This window comes from Trichosurus vulpecula, chromosome 5 (assembly GCF_011100635.1).
Source record: "Trichosurus vulpecula isolate mTriVul1 chromosome 5, mTriVul1.pri, whole genome shotgun sequence".
In the NCBI taxonomy this organism is placed as follows: domain Eukaryota; kingdom Metazoa; phylum Chordata; class Mammalia; order Diprotodontia; family Phalangeridae; genus Trichosurus; species Trichosurus vulpecula.
The window spans coordinates 277,677,404-277,699,895 of NC_050577.1; the positions used below are offsets into that span (position 1 = coordinate 277,677,404).

The 22,492-nt window shown below is 43.4% G+C and overlaps 2 protein-coding genes across 3 annotated transcripts in view; one reads left to right on the plus strand and one right to left on the minus strand.

Moving 5' to 3' along the window:
* The first annotated feature begins 406 nt into the window (after positions 1-406).
* On the plus strand, positions 407-9,711 carry ASB8 (ankyrin repeat and SOCS box containing 8). Its single transcript, XM_036760433.1, has 4 exons — positions 407-561; positions 3,548-3,701; positions 5,915-6,019; positions 7,573-9,711. The coding sequence occupies exons 2-4, from the start codon at positions 3,573-3,575 to the stop codon at positions 8,203-8,205; spliced, it is 867 nt and encodes a 288-aa protein (XP_036616328.1). The 5' UTR covers positions 407-561; positions 3,548-3,572; the 3' UTR covers positions 8,206-9,711.
* Positions 9,712-11,722: 2,011 nt separating this feature from the next.
* PFKM (phosphofructokinase, muscle) overlaps positions 11,723-22,492 on the minus strand; it is a 28,435-nt gene continuing 17,665 nt past the window's right edge. For both annotated transcript variants that reach the window (XM_036760432.1, XM_036760431.1), the window contains exons 6-23: positions 22,054-22,219; positions 21,312-21,356; positions 20,726-20,834; positions 20,520-20,615; positions 19,958-20,050; positions 18,917-19,042; positions 18,336-18,400; positions 17,690-17,756; positions 16,902-17,048; positions 16,522-16,592; positions 16,119-16,206; positions 15,849-16,001; positions 15,193-15,357; positions 14,263-14,324; positions 13,911-14,022; positions 12,656-12,755; positions 12,468-12,573; positions 11,723-12,259 (exon numbers count right to left, since the gene is read on the minus strand). In XM_036760432.1, coding sequence (XP_036616327.1) covers positions 12,115-12,259; positions 12,468-12,573; positions 12,656-12,755; positions 13,911-14,022; positions 14,263-14,324; positions 15,193-15,357; positions 15,849-16,001; positions 16,119-16,206; positions 16,522-16,592; positions 16,902-17,048; positions 17,690-17,756; positions 18,336-18,400; positions 18,917-19,042; positions 19,958-20,050; positions 20,520-20,615; positions 20,726-20,834; positions 21,312-21,356; positions 22,054-22,219 — 1,916 coding nt within the window. In that variant the 3' untranslated portion in view covers positions 11,723-12,114. The remainder of the gene's footprint in view (positions 12,260-12,467; positions 12,574-12,655; positions 12,756-13,910; positions 14,023-14,262; positions 14,325-15,192; positions 15,358-15,848; positions 16,002-16,118; positions 16,207-16,521; positions 16,593-16,901; positions 17,049-17,689; positions 17,757-18,335; positions 18,401-18,916; positions 19,043-19,957; positions 20,051-20,519; positions 20,616-20,725; positions 20,835-21,311; positions 21,357-22,053; positions 22,220-22,492) is intronic.

Genomic DNA, 22,492 nt, shown 5'->3' on the forward strand with positions numbered 1-22,492 from the left:
AACAAAACAAAACAAAACAAAACCCTACGCTGTCAGTGTCACGAGTTTACTGAGTGCCCAAATCCAAGGAACTGGAATAGAAATTAGAAGCTTGTTGCAGTTAACAAAAAAAGCTTTCTTCACAATGGGTGAGACAGGCAAGACAAGCATTAAATTGCCGCCTATTTTACTGATGAAGGAATTGGGGCTTGACGTGCTCGCAGTTACTAGGCAAGTAAAAAAAAAGCGGGGGGGGGGGAGCTGTAAAGGAAGCAAGGGTCTTCTGATTTCACTCCCTGCCCCTCCTCCCCGGGGGTTCTAGAACTACACCTCAAAGAAGAGCAATACAGCCCTTAATTGCGAGAGGAGGGAGGCTGGGAAGAGAACCCGCCAGAGGAAGAGCCGGGCTCCCGGAGTGTGCGCAGGCGCCCTCCGCCGCCCGGTGACAGGCATATGCGCAGGCCCGCGGCCTCCCCTCTGTCCTCTGGTAGTCCGAAGAGGAACGACCTACGCCTGACAGCTTCTGCTTCCGGGTCACCCCTTGGTAGCGGCTTTCGGTACCCATTTCTACTTGGTGGTTAGGTAAGGCCTAGCTCCCAGGTGTGTCAGAGCCGGTCTCTCTAGAGACGTCTCCCAGTCCCCCCATCCCCCACGGGGCCGCCGTCCCTCCCGTTAACCTCTTCTCTCGGGCGAGATGCTGTGAGGAGGGAGGGGTCGAAGCCTCGGTTTGGGAGGAGAGGGGCAGCCCCGTCCCCATCCCCCTCTAGCTGGCATCTCTCCTCCCCGCCCCCCGGGAGAGGCAGCGGTGCGGCCCGGCCTGGAGCAGCTGGAGCTGGCGCCCCGCGGGCAGCCCCCCGTTCTGCCCCACTCCTAGCAACAGGCCTTTCCCAGCTGGACCCCGCGGCGGGTCCTGGCCGCCGGTCGTTCCCCGGGGCCGCCGGCGTCGTGCCCTGCGCAGCCCGGGGGCCCGCGGTGTTTGGGAGGAGGGCAGCCCGGGGGGTTAGGAGCCGGCCACGCTTCCTCCAGGGCTTCCTGTGCTGTCCATCCCGCTGTCCCTTCGTCCGGCTTCGGGCGGCACTGCCCTTCACCAGCCCCGACGGTTGGAGTGACCATGACCCCAAACCTAGTGGCTAATGCCAAACCTCCCTTCGGACCAAAGAGTCACCGACGTTCGTCTCGTAAACAAGCGTCCAGTTTAGAAAAGAACCTGGAGGGTGATGGTCGCGACCTCCCGCCCAAGGAAGACCGGGAGCGATCGGCCCCAGAAAGGGAGGGGGGTTTGCTTGGGGGCCCCAGAGTGGAATAAAAACTGCAGAACCGCACGGACTCCAGAGTCCGCTTGTCCTTGGGTCCTTCTCGCCAGTGTAGCCTTCAGCCCGCACAGACAAAGCTGGGAGGTCTCAGCCTCCCATGGCCGGTGCTCTGCTTGCTACTCCTTCTGCGATGCCAGGGCCGCTTTAAAAAGTCACGTGTTGATCATTTAATCTATGAGGAGAATTAAAAAAACAATGCCACACCCTTTGAAGCATTTAAAAACTAGTTGAGAAAAATCTAAAACTAGAAAACAATTCTGAAACAACACTTATAGTAAGCAAAAGCTAAATAATACAGAATATGTTTATTTTCCCAGAAGAATATGTTAAAAGTAATTGATTTCAACTACCGTACATACAAACTAAAAAACTAATGAATAAATAGGTGAGCGTATTGTTTATGACATCATACAATAATATGTTCCTCCAGGGCATCATACAATAAACATAAAAATCTCAAATATGCTACTTATTTCAGACTTTTAACCTTGGTAATAATTACCTGCAGGGATAATTACAAACCAAATAGAGGCAGCTAGATGGCACAGTGGATGGAGTGCTGGACATAGAGTCAGAAAGAACCAAATTGAACCCCAGAAACTTACTAGCTATGTGATCCTAAGCAAGTCATTTAACTTCTGTCTGCCTCAGTTTCTTCAATTGTAAAATCAAAATCCTAATAGCACCTGTCTCCCAGCATTGTTGTAGGGATCAGATGACAGTTTTTGTGAACTCAAAGGGCTGTATAAATGCCAGCTCTTATTATTAGTCTAAATCAGTAACGTTTTGTTTTCTATTGTGTATTCTCCAGCATCTGGAAGTTAGACTCGATCCTTCTGAGGTCCCAGCGTTAGAACTCTTTTCAAAATTTTTAACAATTTTTTCTATGAAGATGTAAACTCTTCCTTGAAAAAAATACCTGCTGTATTTTTAAATTCTCTTTGAATGGTTCCTTTATACAGATGGATCCTTTTGTAGTCAGACTCCTGGTGTAGTAGGATTTGAACATATTTTGCAATTTTTCTTAGTTTTCATGACCCAGGAAGTATTACATCATGTCTTTTCCTAAAATGAAATTTCTCCCTCAAATGAAGGTATCTCAAAGTCTCTGGGTATATTTACTTAGTCCTCTGTTCTCATTCTCCGCTCCTCCTTTAAAGACATGAGCCAAGCCACTGAGTCTTTGTTTTCCTTCCTTATGGTATGATTAAAAATTTCCCAAACCGCCTAAACGATAGAATACGCTGAAACTTGACACCCCCAAATTGTTAGAGGTAAGAGAAAAGAAGGGGAAGAAAAGGATTGGTTAGTCTAGGGGAGAATATTCCCAGGTTAAAAGGAAGTTGAAGAAATTGAGGAACAAAATAGAGAACATTAAGCTTATTTTTAGTCCCACCAAACATTTTACATAATAAGTATTTGTAATAATTTGATATTCACTATGTTATTGCTAGCATTGTAATTTTCCCATGGAAACCTTATTCACATCCTTTGAAATCCAGGGTTGCATGGAACACAGTTTAGCAAAAGCAAATAAGAGAGACAGCATGGTAGATAGGCCTTGGAGTAAGGAAGACCTGGGTTCATTTCCTTCCTTTGATACATACTAGCTTCTTGACCACGGGCAAGTTCCTTAACTTCAGAGTCTCAGCCAACTCTGAGACTTTTGGTTAGCAGATCAATTGCTAATCTTCACTGATAGAAGGAATTTCATACCAGGAGTTCTCTACATGTTTAAATACCTGCCCGCCCCAAGACTCCCCCCCACCCCCCCCCCCCACAAAAAAACCTCACCATCCCATATGTACTCTCACCGTTACAACGTGGTATAAAAAACACTGGATTTTTCTAAAGACAGACTGGTCATGTCATATACCCCTCAAAAACCTTCAAAAGCTCCCTCCTGTAGCTAGGATAAAATAAACTGAGGGCCTCATAGCTACCCATTTGTAAACCAGTGGATTGTCCATGGGTTTCAATACCTTCATTTGAAAAGTCCTGGGCACTGAATGGGAGAATGGACTACAACATAGGACACTGAGGTCCAGGTTTCCCTTGCTCACTTAATGCCTTATAATCTGGCTATTTCGCTATGATTGAAAAAAAAAGTTTAACTATTGGCCATCCAGGTTTATGAGGATTGCTGAGATATATGGCATTTAAAATTATGTGAATGTCTCAAGGAGATCTTAGATACAAAGACAGATATGCTCAAAGGTGATTTGTATTTTTAAAAGTTTCTTTGTTTTATGCAGTTTGGAGCATGTAAACATATCCTTGATGAGTTCCAGTATGTGGTATATTATGCAAAGCATTCAGAGCAAATACTCTCTGTCAGAGCGCTTAATTCGAACAATTGCTGCCATACGTTCCTTTCCCCATGATAACGTAGAGGACCTGATCAGAGGGGTGAGTATACTGCTACTTCTGTGAGAAACCACTGAGGGGTAAAATGGAACCTGGGGGACCATGGTGTGTTATAAGCCTGAAGCAGAGTAGAATTTCCATTACTTCCCAGGAGATGATAACCTATTCATTCTTATTTTTGCTTTGGTTCAGTTTTCCTTCCCTTCTCCCCTTTGTCACTCTGTAGTAGCATTTTTGTCTTGAAATGTTTTGAGTTCTACGTGGCTAGTGGTTAAAGGCCCTGTCAAGATATCATGCAGAGGGGGAGCTAGAAAGACTATACAAGAAAGATTATACAACTTATATAACTATACAAGTTATTCTGTACAAGTAGTTTTCAGTTTGGCACACTGATCTTTCCATGTCTGGGATAGAGCAATTAGAACTCTTATTTCCCTTAATAATTTGTTACCTGCTGTACCATTTTTAAAAATTAGGTATTTTATTAAAGATTTAATATTGAACATCAGTAAAACCAACTTGGGGGGAGGGTGGGGAGGTGGGCAACTTGGTGGTGCAGTAGATAGAGCATTGAGCCTGGAGTCAGGAAGATCTGAGTTCTAATACAGCCTCAGACACCTACTTGTGTGACCTTGGGCAAGTCACATAACCCATGCTTGCCCCAGTTCCTCGTCTGTAAAATGGGGACACACTGGAGAAGGAAATAGCAAAATACTCCAGCAGCTTTGCCAAGAGAAAAACCCATGGGGAACAACAACAACAAAAAACCTAAACAGATGTAACAAAATCCTGTATTTTGGAAACTGTTTATAGTTTAATTTCAGTGTATAAAAAATTATAAGGGGCAGCTAGGTGGTGCAGTGAGTAGAGGACGGGCCCTGGAGTCAGGAGGACCTGAGTTCAAATCCCCCCTCAAACACTTGACACAATTACTAGCTGTATGACCTGGGGCAAGTCACTTAACCCCAACTGCCCTGCCCCTCTCCCCCCCAAAAATTATAACTTTTAAGTCACTCCAAGTCCTTTTCCTCTTACATGGCTTTAAAATTGTGTGTGATATATTTCCAGTTGTTGTTTTTTAATTGTTTTGTATTCATTTAGGCCTTTCCACGTTTCTTTGTATTCCTCATACTTGTGCATTATAGTATGTTATTTGCATTAATGTGCCACAATTTATTTAATTATTCCTCTATTGTTGGGCATTTAGGTTAATTCAGTTTTTTTTGTACTTGTATATAATGTAGCTATGAAAAGCTTCATACAGTTCCTTTTTTTGTTTTTGTTTATGTCACTTTTAGGGGATATTCCTAAGAATACTGTTTTACTGTATGCTGCTGTATTGCTGAAATGCTAACATTTCTTACTTTGGGTAGTATTCTAACTCTTAAAAAGCACAGTGTGACATTATACTTCAGAAATGCTGGTTATAAATCTAAGATTTTAGAAAATCTGTGGCACCTGACCATAAATTTCTGTCAGGCAATTGTTACAGGTGGTTTCTTGGCTGCTACAGAATGCACCCAGACCATTGTCATGGTAGTAGTACATGGGACTTAAGAACCCTTGTGAACAGTCTCATGCTTCATGGCTGTGTAAAGTAAAATGTGCATTTAATTAAGTCTTGGTAAAAGACTCCATACTAGAAACTCAAGTTCTAAATCTGCTCTTCTGTTGAATCAGCCTGACTTTGGCTGTGTCTTAATTTTCTTTTTTTCAGATTTATATTAGGAGCAACACTACCAGTGGGCTAAACAACCTTTGAAATTCCTGTGCTATATTCAAAGGAGCATAGTAGGATAGGAAAATGTCTCAATATTTCAGCTTTCTTCAGTGTAGCAAATTCTGCTTAGTTTAGCAAGGCCTCCTCACTTGGTACAGATAATAGGATTGAGCTCTTGAAGATGATCTGAGAGTTAGGCTTCTTAATAAAGGTGATTATTAGCGTGACTCAAAAAAACTTAGCAGTGCTTTATTTGATTGTCTCCAACAGTAGAGCTATATTTCTTTAGTTTGCAAATGAAGAAACTGTGTGCTGTGTTTATATTGCATGTCATGTCTGGTGGAGGCAGGACTCATTTTCCCTGGTACTCAGTCTTGAGTCTTTTCCCTGCCTGACTAGCTTTTTCAGAACGTGATAGGATAGGGAAATGGATCACCATTCCAGCTTTCCTCAAAATAGCAAATTCTTCCAAGTCTGACTAAGGTCTCACTACTTATGCAAAACTGATGAAAGTGCTCTCTTTTTCTGCCTATAGGGAGCTGATGTGAATTGTACCCATGGCACACTGAAGCCACTGCACTGTGCGTGCATGGTGTCAGATGCTGACTGTGTGGAGTTACTCTTGGAAAAAGGAGCTGAGGTAATTTGTTTTTAATAACCCACTCTAACACTTCATTGAAGAGCATCATATTTTCTAAGAAATCAGTTATCTCCTCCATACCTCTCCACCTTGTATCTTACCCTCTAGTTAGTGGTGCCATTGGTTAAAACTATTTTTATTGCAAGGCATCATGGCAGGTATCTAGAGCCATGAGTATCTTTTCTTTATCAGCCACATCGTGTACCTCAATCACATTCCCCCTCCTTGATTTGAGCTGTTGATTGTATTAGTGAGGAGTAATTTCTCTTTCCCTTTTTGTTCCCAGCCTGCTTTTTAGGGTGCTACTCTTCAGTACACTTGAAACCTTTTTTTTGGCCTGTAGAATGAACTGGAACTGTACGAAGGAAGACAGCCCCAAACTCTCATTCTTACATTGTCCTGCCTAGGGTTGGACCTGATGTCAGACACAACTTCCCAAACATCTCTCAGGCAACCCCTTCCTTGGAATTTTGCCTTCTCTGCTGTCATCCCCACCTCTATGCTATTTTGAGTATTGGTCTCAGTCTTGTTTTCCTTCTGTTGTGGCCATCACAGGCTATTTTAAGGCAGATGAATGAGTTTGTGGATTAGGAGTACAATTTGTGAATATAGAATATAGCAACTAACATCCTTATAGTTTTGTCCAAATTAATAATATGGTATATATTAGAGCTTTTTCTAGATTGTCCTTCACTGTAGAGGATAAAAAAAACCTAGGATAAAAGAGATGATCCAGAATTTCTAATCTCTTAAAACTTTTCTTCATCAAACCTCTCCCATCACTGCTTAGAGGCAAGAGGAGTTTAAGCTGCATCCTCCTCTTTTTCACCTTACCCTGTTAGGGAAATATTAAGTAGCAGCAGCATGGTCAAAAGTAAGAAAGAAGAGGAAAGACAATAACAGAGCCCTGGATGGTTCAGAATAGATGAGTCCATGAGTTCAGAGCTAATTTTTCTGTAACTAACAACTGTCTCTATGCTTCAGTTCTTTAAAGCTTTTCTGTCTTCCTGTTAACACGGTGGTTCTATTTTTTCCCTTTGACAGCTTTAATCGTCTTTGTGGTAACTACTGGATCTTCCTGTTTATTAAGTACTTAGGACTAAAGAATCTTTTTTCTACAGTCTCTTTTTGAACTTTCCCCCTTGGAATCCTAACAGCATATTTCTTCTTACTAAAGAAATATCAACTAGCTTCTCTCCTAAAAGTTTTATGGGGCTACTATAGAAACACCTCCCTTCATACTCAACCTTCCAGACTTATTTCCAGGGAACTTCAAACTTACCTTACAGATATGGAATATGTACTCATTTAAAATAGGTATTGCCAAGTAATCAATACCTTTTTCTCTGAACTTCCTTTGCCTTCCTGTGGTCTTATATGAATATTCAAAGCTGTTTTTCCCCCTTGTACCTATCATCTCCTTTTGGCTTATAGACTTCCTTGTGCAGCATAATGGATTATTAGTGATGGTGTGTGGATGAATAATTTGGATCTGCCTGACAATCTGTATCTGCTTATGTCCACTATAATGTATTTGCTATTTCTTTTTGTAGGTAAATGCTCTAGATGGCTACAATCGGACAGCTCTTCATTATGCAGCTGAGAAAGATGAAGCTTGTGTGGAAGTCCTGTTGGAATATGGTGCAAACCCCAATGCACTAGATGGCAACAGAGATACCCCACTTCACTGGGCAGCCTTTAAGAATAATGCTGAGTGTGTAAGGGCCCTCCTAGAAAGTGGTGCCTCTGTCAATGCCTTGGATTACAACAATGACACACCACTTAGCTGGGCAGCCGTGAAGGGAAACCTTGAGAGTGTTAGCATACTCCTTGACTATGGTGCAGAGGTCAGGGTCACTAACTTAAAGGGTCAGACACCTATTTCCCGGTTGGTGGCTCTGTTGGTTAGGGGACTTGGAACAGAAAAAGAGGATTCTTGCTTTGAGCTCCTTCACAGAGCCGTTGGACACTTTGAATTACGGAAAAATGGCACCATGCCTGGTGAGGTAGCCAAAGACCAGCAACTTTGTGAAAAACTGACTATGTTGTGCTCTGCCCCAGGAACCCTGAAAACATTGTCTCGATATGCTGTTCGACATAGCTTGGGACTCCAGTACTTGCCAGATGCAGTAAAGGGCCTGCCATTGCCAGCATCTTTGAAGGAATACCTGTTACTTGCAGAATAAGTGAGAAAGAGCTTGCTCCATCACATAGCAATTCTACATGAGGTTTGCCCTGCACACTCAGCTCTCCTAGGTTCTGTCATGGGGAAATGGGATGCAGAGGCTCATGTCTGGTGCATAGATTTTGAAGCAACATATCACAGCAATAACACCCTTGCCACCTCCCCTCTAAGCTAAACAAACAAAAAAAATCCCATGCTTTTTTGTTTGCAGAAAGTGTGTGTATTGCTTTTGACATTTGCACCATCTAAAAGAAAAGGTATCTGTGTTCTCTCTCATTTAGGAGAGCTGGAGTAATAGCTGGAGTAAGCTGCACAGCTGAATTTCTTTAGGAAAATTAAATGTATTTAAATAGTATGTGTGATTTCCCTGCAGAGGCATTTGGTTGCTAATCCTTTAGGAGCTTTTTAATTGGTCATTGGAGATATTCAGGGGAAAAACAGACCAGGTAACACTGTTCACAGTCTAAAGAAGAAAATATAACAGCTCAAATAGTGCAATTTAATAATAACGTAATTAAATGACATACTAGCATTGCCATGTGATTGAGGGGGAAACTTTCCTTTGTTTACCATCATAAGAAACAACAGCTGTCCTTTTTTACCTCTGTGTTTTTGAGTGGTACAGCAAAATTAACTTAGCCGCTCTCCAGTGTAAAGAAAATAGTTATCCCTGCAGTCTTGAGAATGCTGGTTTTTCAAATGTATTTCTTCTCAGACTTTCCCCAGCTAGGTGTTCTCACACCACTAAGAAGCCATTATCCCTATCCTTTATATCTTTTAGTATTTGATTCTGGAAGGGAAGGGTATAAGCTAGGCTGCTTTCTTCCAAGGTCAAATTCATAGTCTCTGTATAGAAGACTCTACTAAATGTTTGCAATTGGTTTTCTATTGTTAAGTTGTGCTTTGTATTAATTGAAATTTTAGTCATTTCAGGCTGTGTGTATGTATGTGTTGGTAGTGGGGAGATATTGTATAGAGGAGAACTAACTGCCCAGAAAAGTGTGGCTTGGGTCAACAGGACTTTTCATTTCCATATTCGTAAACTTCAAGTCAAGTAATCTGAGGAATACTTGACTAAAACAAAAAACTGTCTTGTGGGGGGAAAGAAGGAAAAAGGTGAGAGGAAGCCATATGCAAAATAAGAATGGAATCTGTTGAAGTAACTTGAAAATAAGTGAGGAGAAAGGCAGTGTGATATATTGAATAAAGAGCAGACTTTGAATTCAGGAAGACCTGAGTTCAAATTCTTCCGTATATACTGGCTTTGTAACCCTGGGCAAATCACTTAGTACCCCATTTAACTTAAGACTAAAGTACCAAACAGTAGTCAATTGGTATTGACCAATAGTTTCCTCATCAAGAGATCTCTGAAATCACAAGTCTGGTCCAAAAAAAAGTGAATCTGATTTTCTTTTTTTTGCTATTTGTGTCTTACATTTATTGAGGTAATAGATATGGAGAGTAGTAGTTCCAAAGGGGAGCTTCTAAATACCTACTTTGTTCGAGGTATTTTCTGAGTATTCTTTTGTGTTCTTTTTTTTTCCCTTACAGGTATAACTAACTACAAGATATATCCCAATCTCCTCTCTCATACATTATGGTGGTACCTAATGTAAATCACTCTTCCCCTATTTCATATGTCACTAAGCTTGGCACTACATTAATAAAATCATTTTCAGATGGGCTGGGGAGATAGATGGGAATCATACCTACATGGGAAAAGGAATAGCCTTCATTTCATTGGAGGGTATAATAGAGAGGCCCATAGAGAACATCTAATCCAACTCTCATTTATGACACTAGGTGAGATAAAAGCCATTTAAGTGGCTGAGTGAGGACTAGAACCTGGGGCTCCTGACTCCAAGTCTAGTGCCTTTTCCCCTATGTCATGTTGTCTTTTCACCCTCCCTTTAACAAATGTTTTTAGCTGGCTTAGAAACTCCCACTTAACTTTAATTTATAACTAGTTCCATGCATCTTGGCCCTGAGAAAATAGTTTTTCATCCATTAAAAAAAATCATGCCTGACTGGATTTTCAGATTTTCATCAAAGCATGATATTAAACTGGTTTATTGACAAGTTCTTAGTCTGTCAGTGAACGGTATTCCTTCCAGCTTCCTATTCTACTTTGTTGCATTTCTATTCAATAGACATAAAGTGCTAGGCACTGTACCTGGTGATGGGGATACAAAGACATGAATGAAAAATTACCTGCCTTCAAGGAGGTCATAAGCTCAGATTGTTCCAGTATTGTGTTCTTGTTAGGGAAGTAATGTGTAAATGATTTATCATTTGATTTCTTTGCTTAAAGACTTGACTTCACACGTTTTCATTTATTGTTAGCTCCAGAAGGTTAAAAAAAACTTGCAGTAGTAAGTACATATTTGCTCTTTAAATCTGCTTTTCTTCCAGAAGCTGGTGCATCCCATTGGATTTAGAGTGAGAGAGCCTGAATTCAAGCCTTGGCTCTGTGACAGACTACCTGTGTAATTTTTGACAAATCGTATCACAACTCGATTGCAGTTATGATCTGCAAAATTAAGGGGTTGGACTAAATGACCTTTAAGGTTTCTCCTGTCTCTGATCCTATGAACTCAACCTCTTTTTAATAGCCCTTATGTTTCTAAGTTTAGACAAGCACTCTGAACGTAGTTATAAAATTATTTTTGTGACTTATTTTTCTCGCCATTGACATCTTATAGATCTAAACTTGAGGAAAATTGGTCGTAGTATCGTTGAGTCATTTCAGTTGTATCTGACTTTCTTGGACTCCATTTGGGCTTTTCCATTTCCTGCTCCAGCTCATTTTACAGATGAGCAATTGGGGCAAACAGTTAACTTTCCCAGTGTCATACAATTAGTGTCTGAAGTTGGACTTGAACTCAGGTCCTTCTGATTCCAGGACCAGTGCTCTATCTAATGCACCACCTAGCTGCCCTGATTATAGTGTTGGCTTCTAACAAAGATGGTGCACTGAGGGCAAGAGTTTCTTCCTTTTTACCTCTTCAGTAATGTGACTGGTGAATGGGAGGGAAAAACAGGACAACAAGGGGAAAAAGAGTAGGTATCCTTGCAAAACAAAAAAACCTAAGGCTAGAGATTCCTCAGGAAAATGAGGGATGTGAATGGACAGTAACAAACTTCTATGGAAGTTATGGAGAATATATACCTAATGTTCAGTGGCATGAGACGTTACCATGGGTTCCCCCATGAGAAATGTAAAATCTCAGCTATGGTTGTCTCAAGATTGTCTAATGTTCTGACTTTTGTTCTAGGTGACCCAAAGGAAGTGGCTTGCTCCTCCAACAGTATTGATTTCTGTGACCTTTAAACAAAATTGTAGGTCTTAGAGAGATTATTACAACATGGAGAAGGGAGGTAAGAAAGATTAAAACACTGTGGAGAAGGGAGGGCCTGAAGGTGATGAGCAGTCTGATTCCTCCAGCCTGTAAATGCTCTGTGAGAACAAGCTGGGACAAGTAGCTAGTACTGTCATAACTCATTTAAAGAAGATAGTCTAAGGTGAGCCAAAACCATAATGACATTGGCATTTATTACTATACCTACAGCATTTGCCACTGCAACAGAAGCAATATGGAATCCACAATCATTTTGTCCAAATTACGAATGGGGAAATAAATAAAACTTGTTTTTAGGAAACTGATAACCGAGTGACTGAAATCTGGCAAGGCAACCTGCCTGGAGTAATAGATAAATGTGGAGTAGAAGCTACCCAACTTGCCATGTGCCTCCAACTCTTAAGACTGAGCCACTTGCTTGTGGCTGTGGTTTTAGGATGAGGTAAAATTTAATGATAAAGGAGCTAAAACACTGATAATTCGAGAATAAAGGAGTCTAGACATGGACTAGCCAAAGAGTGAGCTGAGCCCTTCCAGCTTTCTCCATCTATTCAGGGGCTTGTAGAGTCTCCAGATACACGCTTGACATGTTCCAGGTGAGCATGTTCTGTAGTGTCCAGGTCAGTATCATATTTGGCCAGGATTTTGAGAAGAGGCCGAATCCTCATCCACCACTGCTCCTTAGGGATCCTGTGTCTGTAGTGGAATAAGATAGGATCAACTGGCAGCCTCCAAGCACCACAGTCATCTGCAAATAACATCTGGGGGTCCATGAGTTGTCAAGAAGAAGAAAATAGTTTGGAAAGAGATTTAGTAAAAGAGACTAAGGATTCTTAAGGAAGAGACACTTGAGGTTGGGGAGGTGGAAGGAAGCATGCCCCAGAACTGTGATAAAGGTACTCACTCAAAGTCTGTTTCTTCTTTGAGGTCAGGCAATGGTTGGAAGATCAAGGCCCTCCTACGCATCCCCAGTACACATGCTGAATCGGGTGAATTGGCAAAAACACGCCCTGCAATAAGAATGTGTCAGTAAGGTTCTCACTCTGCAAAGCGCTGGACCGATTCCAAGGCCCACTATTTAGCCTCACCTACCATTGCGGATACTTTCTTGGATTTTTGTTGACATCCAGGTCATAGCCTTGGCTCCCATCTTAGTAGCAAAGTTTCTATCAAATGGACTTGGACTTCCACCCTAAAAAGAGTACAGGGGAAAGTTGAGAAAAAAGAGTCATGGGTTAAGATTTAAAAGGAAGAAATTTTGAGATGCCTATAACATGGGACGAGAAGATGTTGGAGACCCAAGCAGGGGCATTATTTGAAATCCTTTTGAACTAGGAAATAAATGCAGAGGCCCAGTTCAGTAAGTAGCTCAGCAAGCCCTTGCCTTTGGTGTGGATGTTTGGTCTGTTGGGTGAGGGAGCCTTCTCTGCTATCCTATGGCCACCTGGTTCTGTGCTGGTACTCCAAGCCTATCCACTTACTATGGGAATGCCACTCAGGGCAGTGTCCCTGCCCTTGTTAGTCTAACTACACTTGCTTTTGTCTCAGGAAAGAAGATATTAAAAGCTTTTCCTGGGACAAGAGGATGTAGATGATAAATCAAGAAAAATGAAATGTGGGTGAGAGGGGGGATAGGGTGTAAGCAAGAGTGTAAAGTAGGCAAAACTGATTCACTTATGGCACTTTCCCCTCCTATAACACAAACATTTTCTGTGTTCCTTTTCCCTCTTAACTGTCTCCCCATCAAGGTTCTCAGCCTGCCCTGTGTTTGTGGCCTAGAGGAAAGGATTTGAAACCAGTTGTTAGTGTGACATACTAGCATGAGTGGTGCACTAGAGAGTTGGAAAACCTCAGTTCTTGTCCTTGTTGCGTGACCATGGGCTACTCACTTAGCCTCCATAAGCCTCAGTTTCTTCAGCTATAAAACAGATACTTGCACCATTCTGTCTCATGGGGTTGTGGAGAAAGTGCTAAGTATTATTCATGGTAAAGTGTTGGGTTTTCAGTATATTGTTTCTTCCTTGTGCTTTTGGTCCAAGGGAGAGGGGAATAAGAACTTTTCTTTGAAGCCTCACCCATAAGGTCATCTAGTTATCCAATGTCTTGGCTTTACACTGAGAGGAGTGAGGGAAAGAAGCTAGTGGACTTTAGGAGTGGGCCACAAAGGGGGGTGGGTGCTGTCCTAGCAGGTGAGACTTCAGAGGGATGGCTGGCTTTTCCTGTACTATGGAGCAAGGCCAAAGAGTTAGAAAGGGGGACAAGGGGGGCAGATAGAACATCAACAGCAGGGGCTGGGATTTTGACGATGGAGAAGGGAGGGTCTGGGGACATGTATGAGTTCCCCCACCTGTTGCATGTGGCCCAGCACATTCTTCCTGCTATCGAAGATGCCTTTCCCTTCTTCTGAGTACAGGTTGAAGATAAAATCAGTGGTATAATTTTCATTGCACTTCTCATTCCTGTTGAGCAGAGACTAAGATCCAGCAGCTGCAGCTCCAACTTACCCATTTCATCCACCATTTATCCATTATGGGCTTTGTGCGTAGATGTGACATAGATGATAGGACTTCCCTTTCCTGTCTTTTCCATACTATTATTAAACATTTTTCCAATTATGGGCCCTCACCCAGTTTGACCTAGAATTCTGACTTTTTTTCTGTTCTTTGGAAGAAGTATGGAAAATGGGGGCAAAAAAATACCTTACAATCAATCCCCTCTTCACTGTCGACTTCATCTTTTGCACCAGATGTTCAACATTTGCCTGAATAAGCAATAGTAAATTGTGAGCTCAGCTGGGAGAGGGGGTGAGGGTGGGGCATGGAATGGTGAACAAGTACTTAAATTCTCCCTTCCTCCCATAATAGCGTCCTCTATTCCAGGGGGCCAACATGGTGGAAAGCTGATTGTAAATGGAATCCATAGATCCATGCTGCACTCGGTGTCATTCCAGGGTCATGCCAGGATCTTATATTCAGCAAAGAAAACTGGGAAAGGGAAACTGGGAGAGAAGGCACAGCTTTGCTCCATGCTCATTTTCCCTCTTTAGCGGCTCTAAGTTCCCATTTCCAACTTGGGCTGAATGTTTAAATGTTTTGGTGGACCTCATTAAAGTGCTACTGTATAGGTGTTTGTGTGCTAGAACCATGTGAGAGGCTGTTATCCATCAAATGGGAAAATGCAGGCCACCCTTGCTTTAGGTTTGGTGCCTACCCCAGTTACCACCTTCCTCCCCAGGGGTTCTGGAAATTTCTTTCTCTAACAAGCTTCCATCTAACTGCTTCATGGCCCCTTTACTTTTTCCTCAATTTGAGGATAATAAACAGCAAGTCCCTTCCACTTTCTTAGCCTCATACTTCCCATGTGTGAAGTAAGAGTCAAAGGTCCGCCTCAATAAGGGGATGGCCAGGCTGTGTAGCAGGGGGTCACTCAGGTGAGTAGTTGAAAACATTCCTAACTGGATGTTAGCACTCCCCCTTCTAGGCTTTCTGCTGTATTCCACACAGAGGTCATTCAATCAGTCCTCATTCTTGAACTCTGGATGTTTCTAGGGTTCCCTGAGAGCTGGAGTGGGTGGTTAGCAGTGGAGTCAGACATTGGGCAGGTGTCCAGGTCCTAGCTTGGGCTCCCACCTGCAAGTCATGAATATTAAAGGGCTCCTCAAAGATGTAAGCAGCATCAGCCCCAGCTGCTAGGCCTGCCATGGTAGCCAGGTAGCCACAGTAACCACCCATGGTCTCAATGATGAACACACGTCGCTTGGTACCTTCTGCTGACTGCTTGAGTCGGTCACAAGTCTAGGGTGAAGGGTAGGAAATGGTTAGAAATTCTTGTGGCTCCTCCAACTCCTTACTACTAATTCATAACAGGACATTTTACAGGCTCCATCCTCCCTAGGCTAAAGGTACCGCCAGGAAATCATCAAATCCAGCCATCCCAGTCTCCTGTGATGGAAATTCTGTAGCCTCTCTTCCCTTCTGCTCAGAGAAGGGAAGTTCTACTCTCTGAGCTCAGCCATGAAGAGACATTCAGTGTGGGAGTAAGACTAAAACATCTTCAGACTACTAAGGCATGTATAAATGTTAGTGGGGGAAGAGAATGGATATTATGAATGCAGTTAGAACAAACCCTGTCATTGTCTGAAGAGATAGAAGTACTTCCAAAGCACTGGAAGAAAATTTTTCTCTTATTTACTGTCATCCTTTCACCCCAAAATATGCCCCACTCTTAGTGATGGGACCTCTAGGAATAGTAAAAAGGGTATGGGAAGTGGTTGTGGAGCCCTCACCATGCAGATGGCATTGAGTGCCGTGTCAGCTCCAACACTGAAGTCAGAGCCAGGTACATTGTTGGAAACAGTAGCAGGAATGACTACATATGGGATACAGAGCTCCTCAAACTTTGCACGGCCCTCCATCAATTCCAAAGCTCCTGTGTATGCCTGGGAGAGAAAGGAAGCAGCCAAATTCATCGTCAAAAAGGTCATAGTACAGGAAAGTGGAATTAGAAGGAGGGTGGAAGAATAGAGTTAAGAATTCAGGGTAGGGGTTTTTCTCACCTCAAAGCCCCCAATAATGATCAGGCCCTGGATTTTAAACTTGGTGATGTTAGCACTGATCTCCTTAAAGAGCTTCTTGGGCAGAGTCCTGGTAGATGCAATGAGCTTCAGGTAAGGATAAAAGAAAATCTAGAGGAGTATCTTTTAGAGAGAGAACCCTCCTGCTGAAAAGGCCTCATAGTGGCACAAATTACAGACTTTCTGGTTAGTGTCTCTGCCCTCCTTGCAGCATGATGGAAGACCCAAAGGCAAAAAGGTCCAGAGTTGAGAAAAGTGCAAACACTAATGACCCAGTAAGATGGTGCCCGCTTCCCAAGAGCCACCTGTTGGTGATTAAGCCCAAGTCTGAAGCAGCAAAGCTCCAATGGCATAATCCTGAAAGATTCTTATAATACCCACTTACCTCTTGGTTCCAAGTTTAGAGCCACCTTGCCCGGTCCAGCCTCCAACATAGGTCCAGCCAACTTCCTCAATCTACAAGGGAAGGACAGTCAGCACTGAGCTGGTTAAAAAAAGAAATGAGCAAAAAAAAATGGGTGTCCTGAACTGAGATTGGTATCTTCTGGCTTCCTTCATTTTTGAAGGGACCTTGACCCCGCCTTTTTGAGGATCTCCCTCCCACCAGCCCCTCCTTGCTTCCATAGGTGACTCTCCCCTCCTTATCAAAGCTGTTGGAACCTGGGGAAAGGAAAATTTACTCCCTCATACCTACTCCTTTCCCCCCATTCCTCTTTTTTGGCTCCCTGAATTTGTGCCCTTCTCTCTAAATCTTACTCCTCATACCTGACCCTTGGCCAGCCCCTCGAAGCCGTCATGTACAACCAGCACGTGGTTGCCCTGGATGAGCCCGATTCTCACAGAAGAACGAACAGCTGCATTCATGCCTGCAGCTGGGGCTCCTACATTCATCACAGCCACTACATTCTTAACCTTGTGGAAGGGATGGGGGAAGAGGAGGAGGGAGGAAGAGAGTGGGGCAGAGTATGAATCATTAAGGGAGATGGAGATCTTTGAAGGGATTTGTATATTCTGTCCCATCAGGACATGTTCTGATGTTCCCTTCCCACTGCAGTCCCAGGACCCCAATGATCACTATGCCAGTTACTATCATCATCTAATTAATGAGAAGCCTTTTTAAAAGGACCTGTTAAAATTTTCACTCTCTTTTCCAGTACAGAGTGAAGAGATACACACAGAAATCTTTTCCCCAACTGCTCCCTCCCACCCTGTCCTTCCGTTGCCATGGTCCCCTGCTTCCTCAGCCCTGGGCTAAAAGTCATTACAAGATGCTTTATGAGAAAGACAATGGTGGGGATGGACCCAGAGAAATAAAGACATAGAAGGGTCAAGGGTCAAGGCAACATATGTGGTTGGATCATGGGGAACCTGGGGAAGGAAAACACCCTAGAGCATACATGGGTGGGGCAAGAGTACTGTTACTGAACGTTTTGGTAAAAGCACCTGGGAGACTAGGGATGAGAGGGAGAGAGGTTTGGGAAATTGTAATAGCCCTCAAGAAAGGCATTAGGAGAAGCTGAATTGAAAAATTGGGTTGGTGGGTCTGTTAATACCTGGCTAACTGTAGGGGCTTTGACATGAGCTAGCCGAGTGTATACATCCCAGTTGTTCTGGAAGCTCCTGAAAGGAGGACAGGAAGAAGAAGAGGAAAATATAATCATATTAAATCCCTTGCCCAACAGTCTTGAGGACCCATCACTTTGACTACTTGCCCCAGTTGGGCATTAAAGCAGGCTAAGGGTCTGAGAAGAGCCTCTAAGCTTAATTCTCCTACTCCCTAACTATCTAGCAGAAGCTGGTGACCCCAGAGAGTCTATTAGGAAGCATAGTGGTATAACAGAAATGAGCAATGTACCTGGAGTCAGAAGACCTGACCTCTGTAACCTTGGGAAAGCTGTTCAGTACCTCCGAGTCTCAATATAAAAAGATAAGGCTGGTCTGGATGACTTTCCAGCTATAAATACATGGTCCCACAATCCCTATGTTGGACAAGGCCTCCTGATCTCTCTTCAGTCATCTTCTTGAAGGGAGAAGTTGAAGCAAATGAGATGAGGAAGAACGGAAAGCCTGTGTGTTTTGTAAGGAGTTGCCACATGCAGACTTTTCTGGCATCTAATCCCTGTCCTTCCACAGTGCTCAGCTCAGGTAGTTCCCTTGTCCCCTGACCATACTCTTACCGGCCCTTGACCATACCCTTACCGGCCTCTAAGCTTCATGGCATCATCAAACTTCTTATTTTGCATGGCCTTAGTCACATCTTTGGTCTGAAGGAGGAACAGAGTCACAGTCACTGCTCCAGAACAGGAGTCTTTATATCTGGATTTACATACCCAGGGAAGTCCCTTCCTCTTTGAGGAGGTCTATTATAGGGCCTGTTTTCCAATTCCAATTCCCCCCACCCCGAGTTTCCCCACTCAGGGGAAGAGTCTTGATTTTTTTAAGTGATAGAAAACCAAAAGGAGGATTCTTTATCATTGATGTCCTCCTAAACTTTTAACATCCCAGCTTCACTAATGTGGTAAACAACCAGACAGAATATGAAAAACAAAACAAAACAACTCCTAGCATCATTTGCCTCTATTGCTAGTTTTTGGAATTCCTGGGGCTGAGAGGAATGGAGGCCTTGAGAGGATCACCTATATTGGCACTGAGAATCAAACCCAAGTATTCTTGCCTCAACCCTAACGCTCAAAATGTCCCTTGGATTTCTATCTAAGACTCCATGAGCTCCAGGCTCAGAGATAGGTTTGCTGGGAGTGAGATTTGGGGGAGATACTTACCACCTGGACACATTCCATGAGTGGTAGACGCACAGCCTGGTTACCACAGAGGCTTACTACACAAGCAGGGGTATCTGGTGTTCCCTCCAACAATGCCATCACAGCCTCCATCCCCATTCTGCTACCCTGTGGAAATCAGGAGAGCAACCATAGTCAAGGGTAGGGCCCTTCCTCTTGCCTCAGCTTAAGAGTCAAGGGACCAAAAACTCATTCCAAACCATATCTATGTTCTAAACTGGAGAACTGGGGTCTTGAATTCATTTACTTTGTCTTACATCTACAGCTAAAGATTAGCAATATCACCCTGACTAGGAGATAGATATTCTATCTTAGAACTGTGTCTGATCCTAGGCAGGGTTCAATATGGCAGAAAGATAAAAAGAAGTGAAAATATAGCAATGATGTTTCACAGCTGTGAAAGCTAGAAATAGCAGGTGCGGGGCACCTCTTCTCTGTAGCTAACTGCAGACAAGGGGGCTTAAACTACAGAAAAAAGAAAGATTGAGGATATTAGAAAGGTCATTAGAGAGTTTCAGAGTCATATGAGACTAGGATTTGTTACTTAAGAAGTCTGTCAAGTCTCTATCCATAGAACTGTAGAAGAAAATCCTTGTATGTTTAGGAACACGAGAAGGCTCTTCCTGCCCAGAAGCAGGGGGAAAAATACAACAGCAGAAGGCTACCATTTGTGGTTGTGGGATCCCCATATACATCTGCACAGAAAAGGCCTTGCCAGTGGACTGGTTCAGATGTCTACAGCTTCTCTTTAGTAACCACTGCCAGGGGCAGGAGTTGGAAAGACTATATTTGGGAAGGATGGGTTGGATTGAGAGGAACACAGATCTGAGATTTTCAGGCTTCCTCTCCATAGCACAGAGAAATTTGTTAGTTGCAAAGTATCATGTCTCTGGTTCTTTATCTCATACTTGGCCCGCTGGAAGATGGGGGGGGGGACAGGGTTGAGAGAAAAAGTGTTAAAGAAGGCAGCCAACAAATTGAGGCTTCTAGAGGGACAGAACAAGAAAATTCCATGGCTCCTACCAAAATTCGGTCAAAAGCTGAAGGGGTACCACCCCGTTGCACGTGTCCCAGGACGGTGACACGTGTGTCATATCCCAAACGCTTCACCACCAGCTGTAGAAAGGGAATATCGAAGAAGAGATAGAGATAAGAGACATCAAGCAAGTCAAGAAGAAAAATAGTCACAGAAAGATTTGGTGTGGGATGAGTATACCTCTTACAATAGTCAAACATTTTACAATAATAAAGGATAGAAAGAAGGAAAGATTAGGAAGGCATTGAGCTCTTCTGGGGACAAGAGGGTAGAAGAGCATAGTATGGGGTTACATAATGCTAAGGAAATTATAGGTGTCCTTAGGGGATAAGGGACCTAGGGATAAAAGGGATCAGGGATTAGAAGGCAAAGAGAATTGATGGGATAGAAGCACAGGTGTAAGAGAAAGTGACAGAGGAAAAGGGATAAGAATGAAGAATTTGGGGTCAGAGACACACAGAATCCAGGGGAATTCAGAGGTCATAAGGAAGGAGGTGTGGGGATGGGTTAGGTGTATTAACTGGGGACTCTCTGCCTCCAGTCACTAACATCCTTGATGTTCTCAGATGAGATGGGTTTCCCATGCCTGTCAATTGCTCCTTCAGCCACGATGATGATGTTGAGACGGGAACCACGGCACCTTGTCTGGTCAAGAATAGGAGATGGTCAATGGGATAAGGACAGGTCAGCAGAACAATAGTTGTTAGGAATGACAGTGAGATGAAAACAGAGAGAGATATATAGGGAACCTTTACCTCAGTGAGCCGGCGGCAAAGATGATCCTCCCAATCATCTTGTGGTGGACACTCAGGAACAAAAACCCAATCAGCTCCACAGGCAATAGAGGTGATCAGGGCGAGATATCTGGGGTGAGAACCAAGGAAGCCTCACTCCATATATGTCCCCACCCAGCCAGTATCCTGCACCCAACCAGATGCTACCCTGTTCCCATCGCAGGTACAAATATTCTGTCCTCTAAAGACATCCCCCACGCTGTAATCAATCATCTGTCCTAGACTAGTGAGGTGTCTGGGGTTTGAGGTAGTAAGGTTGAGGGCATCTTCCACTCTAATTCCATCTCCAAAGGAACATACAGGGAAATGCAATCCAATCACCACGGCCCTGTAATCTCAGCGAATGTGGGTATAAGCAGGAGTGTGGGACGAGCAGCATGAGGTCCTGAGTTGCAGTGCTTCTGTAAAACCCTTTAGATTAGAAGAGTCTCTGTCCAATCCCTGACCCCTACAGCCACTCTAGGAGGAGGGGGTTGCCATGGTAGCTCTGAAGATAGTGCAGAGTCCTGAGTTCATGGGGGTGAATGGATTAGGATGGAGCCCTTACCCACAGTGCCGGCCCATCACCTCCAACACAAAAGTCCTCTGGTGACTGAAAAAGATGAATAAAGGAAGGAGATCAGGAATTCTGATCACTGAGACCTGGATATTACTGGTAGGCCCTCCAGCCTGCCCTCTGGAACCCTGGAGAAACTATATTGCAGTGAACTCAAGCGATCCAGATTGGGAATAAGGCAAAATTTCAGGAAGCCCCTTCACTTCATTGATGGTATACTTCAGAACTAAGGTGTCCTTCCTAGGCCTGAGGGAAACTGGTTGGGGAGATGAGTCAGTTCTAAGACAAAATGCATGATCCAGTATACTATAAGTCAGTTAGAGGGGGGAAGGGATGAGAAAGAAGGTTTGGACTGATATGAAATCTTCCAGAAACTCTAGGGAGCACATCAAAATCTACTTTTGTGGGATGAAGTAAGAGAGAGAGGTTGGGGGCTCTTCAGAACTGACTCAGCCCTATCTCCAACCCTAGAAGGGTTCACACTGGCTTTGAAAGCTCCAAGGTTTCCCATTCAAGGTATTGCCTGGAAGTCCTGAATTCATTGCCGGATGTTAAGCTTGAATTTAGCGAAACAGAAGGACAAGCTGGGTAATTTCAGTGAAGTTTAGTCCAAAAACTATTCCAGTCTTAGCAAGTGGTTGTTAAAGTTATTGCAAGTCCCTATATCCCAATTAACCAGCCTGTTTCAACCCTCCACCCTGCCACATCTCCCAGCTCTTAGCTCTTCTCCCACCTTTGGGCTGTGGTGGTAATAGCATCCACAATCTCTATGATGCGGTGTAGGGCAGAATCAGTACCGATGGTCATGTCTGTGCCACAGAAGTCGTTGTCGATGGAGCCAACCAAGCCCACGATATTCAGGTAGCTGGACTTCTTCACTTCTTCTTCTGTGATCTTGCCTTCCAGAGAGGAAGCAGACCAAAAGCCATAGTTATGCACTAGATACTGAGACTTGTGGAATCCATAATGAAAAGGGAAGGAACCACAACCCCAAGAGTGGGCAGTGAAAAAGAAGGCAATAGAAAAGGTCAGGATATAAAAGGTAACATTAACTGTTCCTTAATGCTAGTCAATACTGTACAGTATATAGAGTACTGGGCCTGAGGTCAGGAAGACCTGAGCTCAAATGCAGCCTCACTTACTAGTTGCATGACCCTGGGCAAGTCACTTAA

Excerpts from the sequence above, each read along its gene's own strand:
- ASB8 (XM_036760433.1), top strand. The coding sequence starts at position 3,573 with ATGAGTTCCAGTATGTGGTATATTATGCAAAGCATTCAGAGCAAATAC. Across the intron at positions 3,702-5,914 it reads TAGAGGACCTGATCAGAGGG|GGAGCTGATGTGAATTGTAC; the intron begins GTGAGTATACTG and ends TTCTGCCTATAG. Across the intron at positions 6,020-7,572 it reads TCTTGGAAAAAGGAGCTGAG|GTAAATGCTCTAGATGGCTA; the intron begins GTAATTTGTTTT and ends TTCTTTTTGTAG.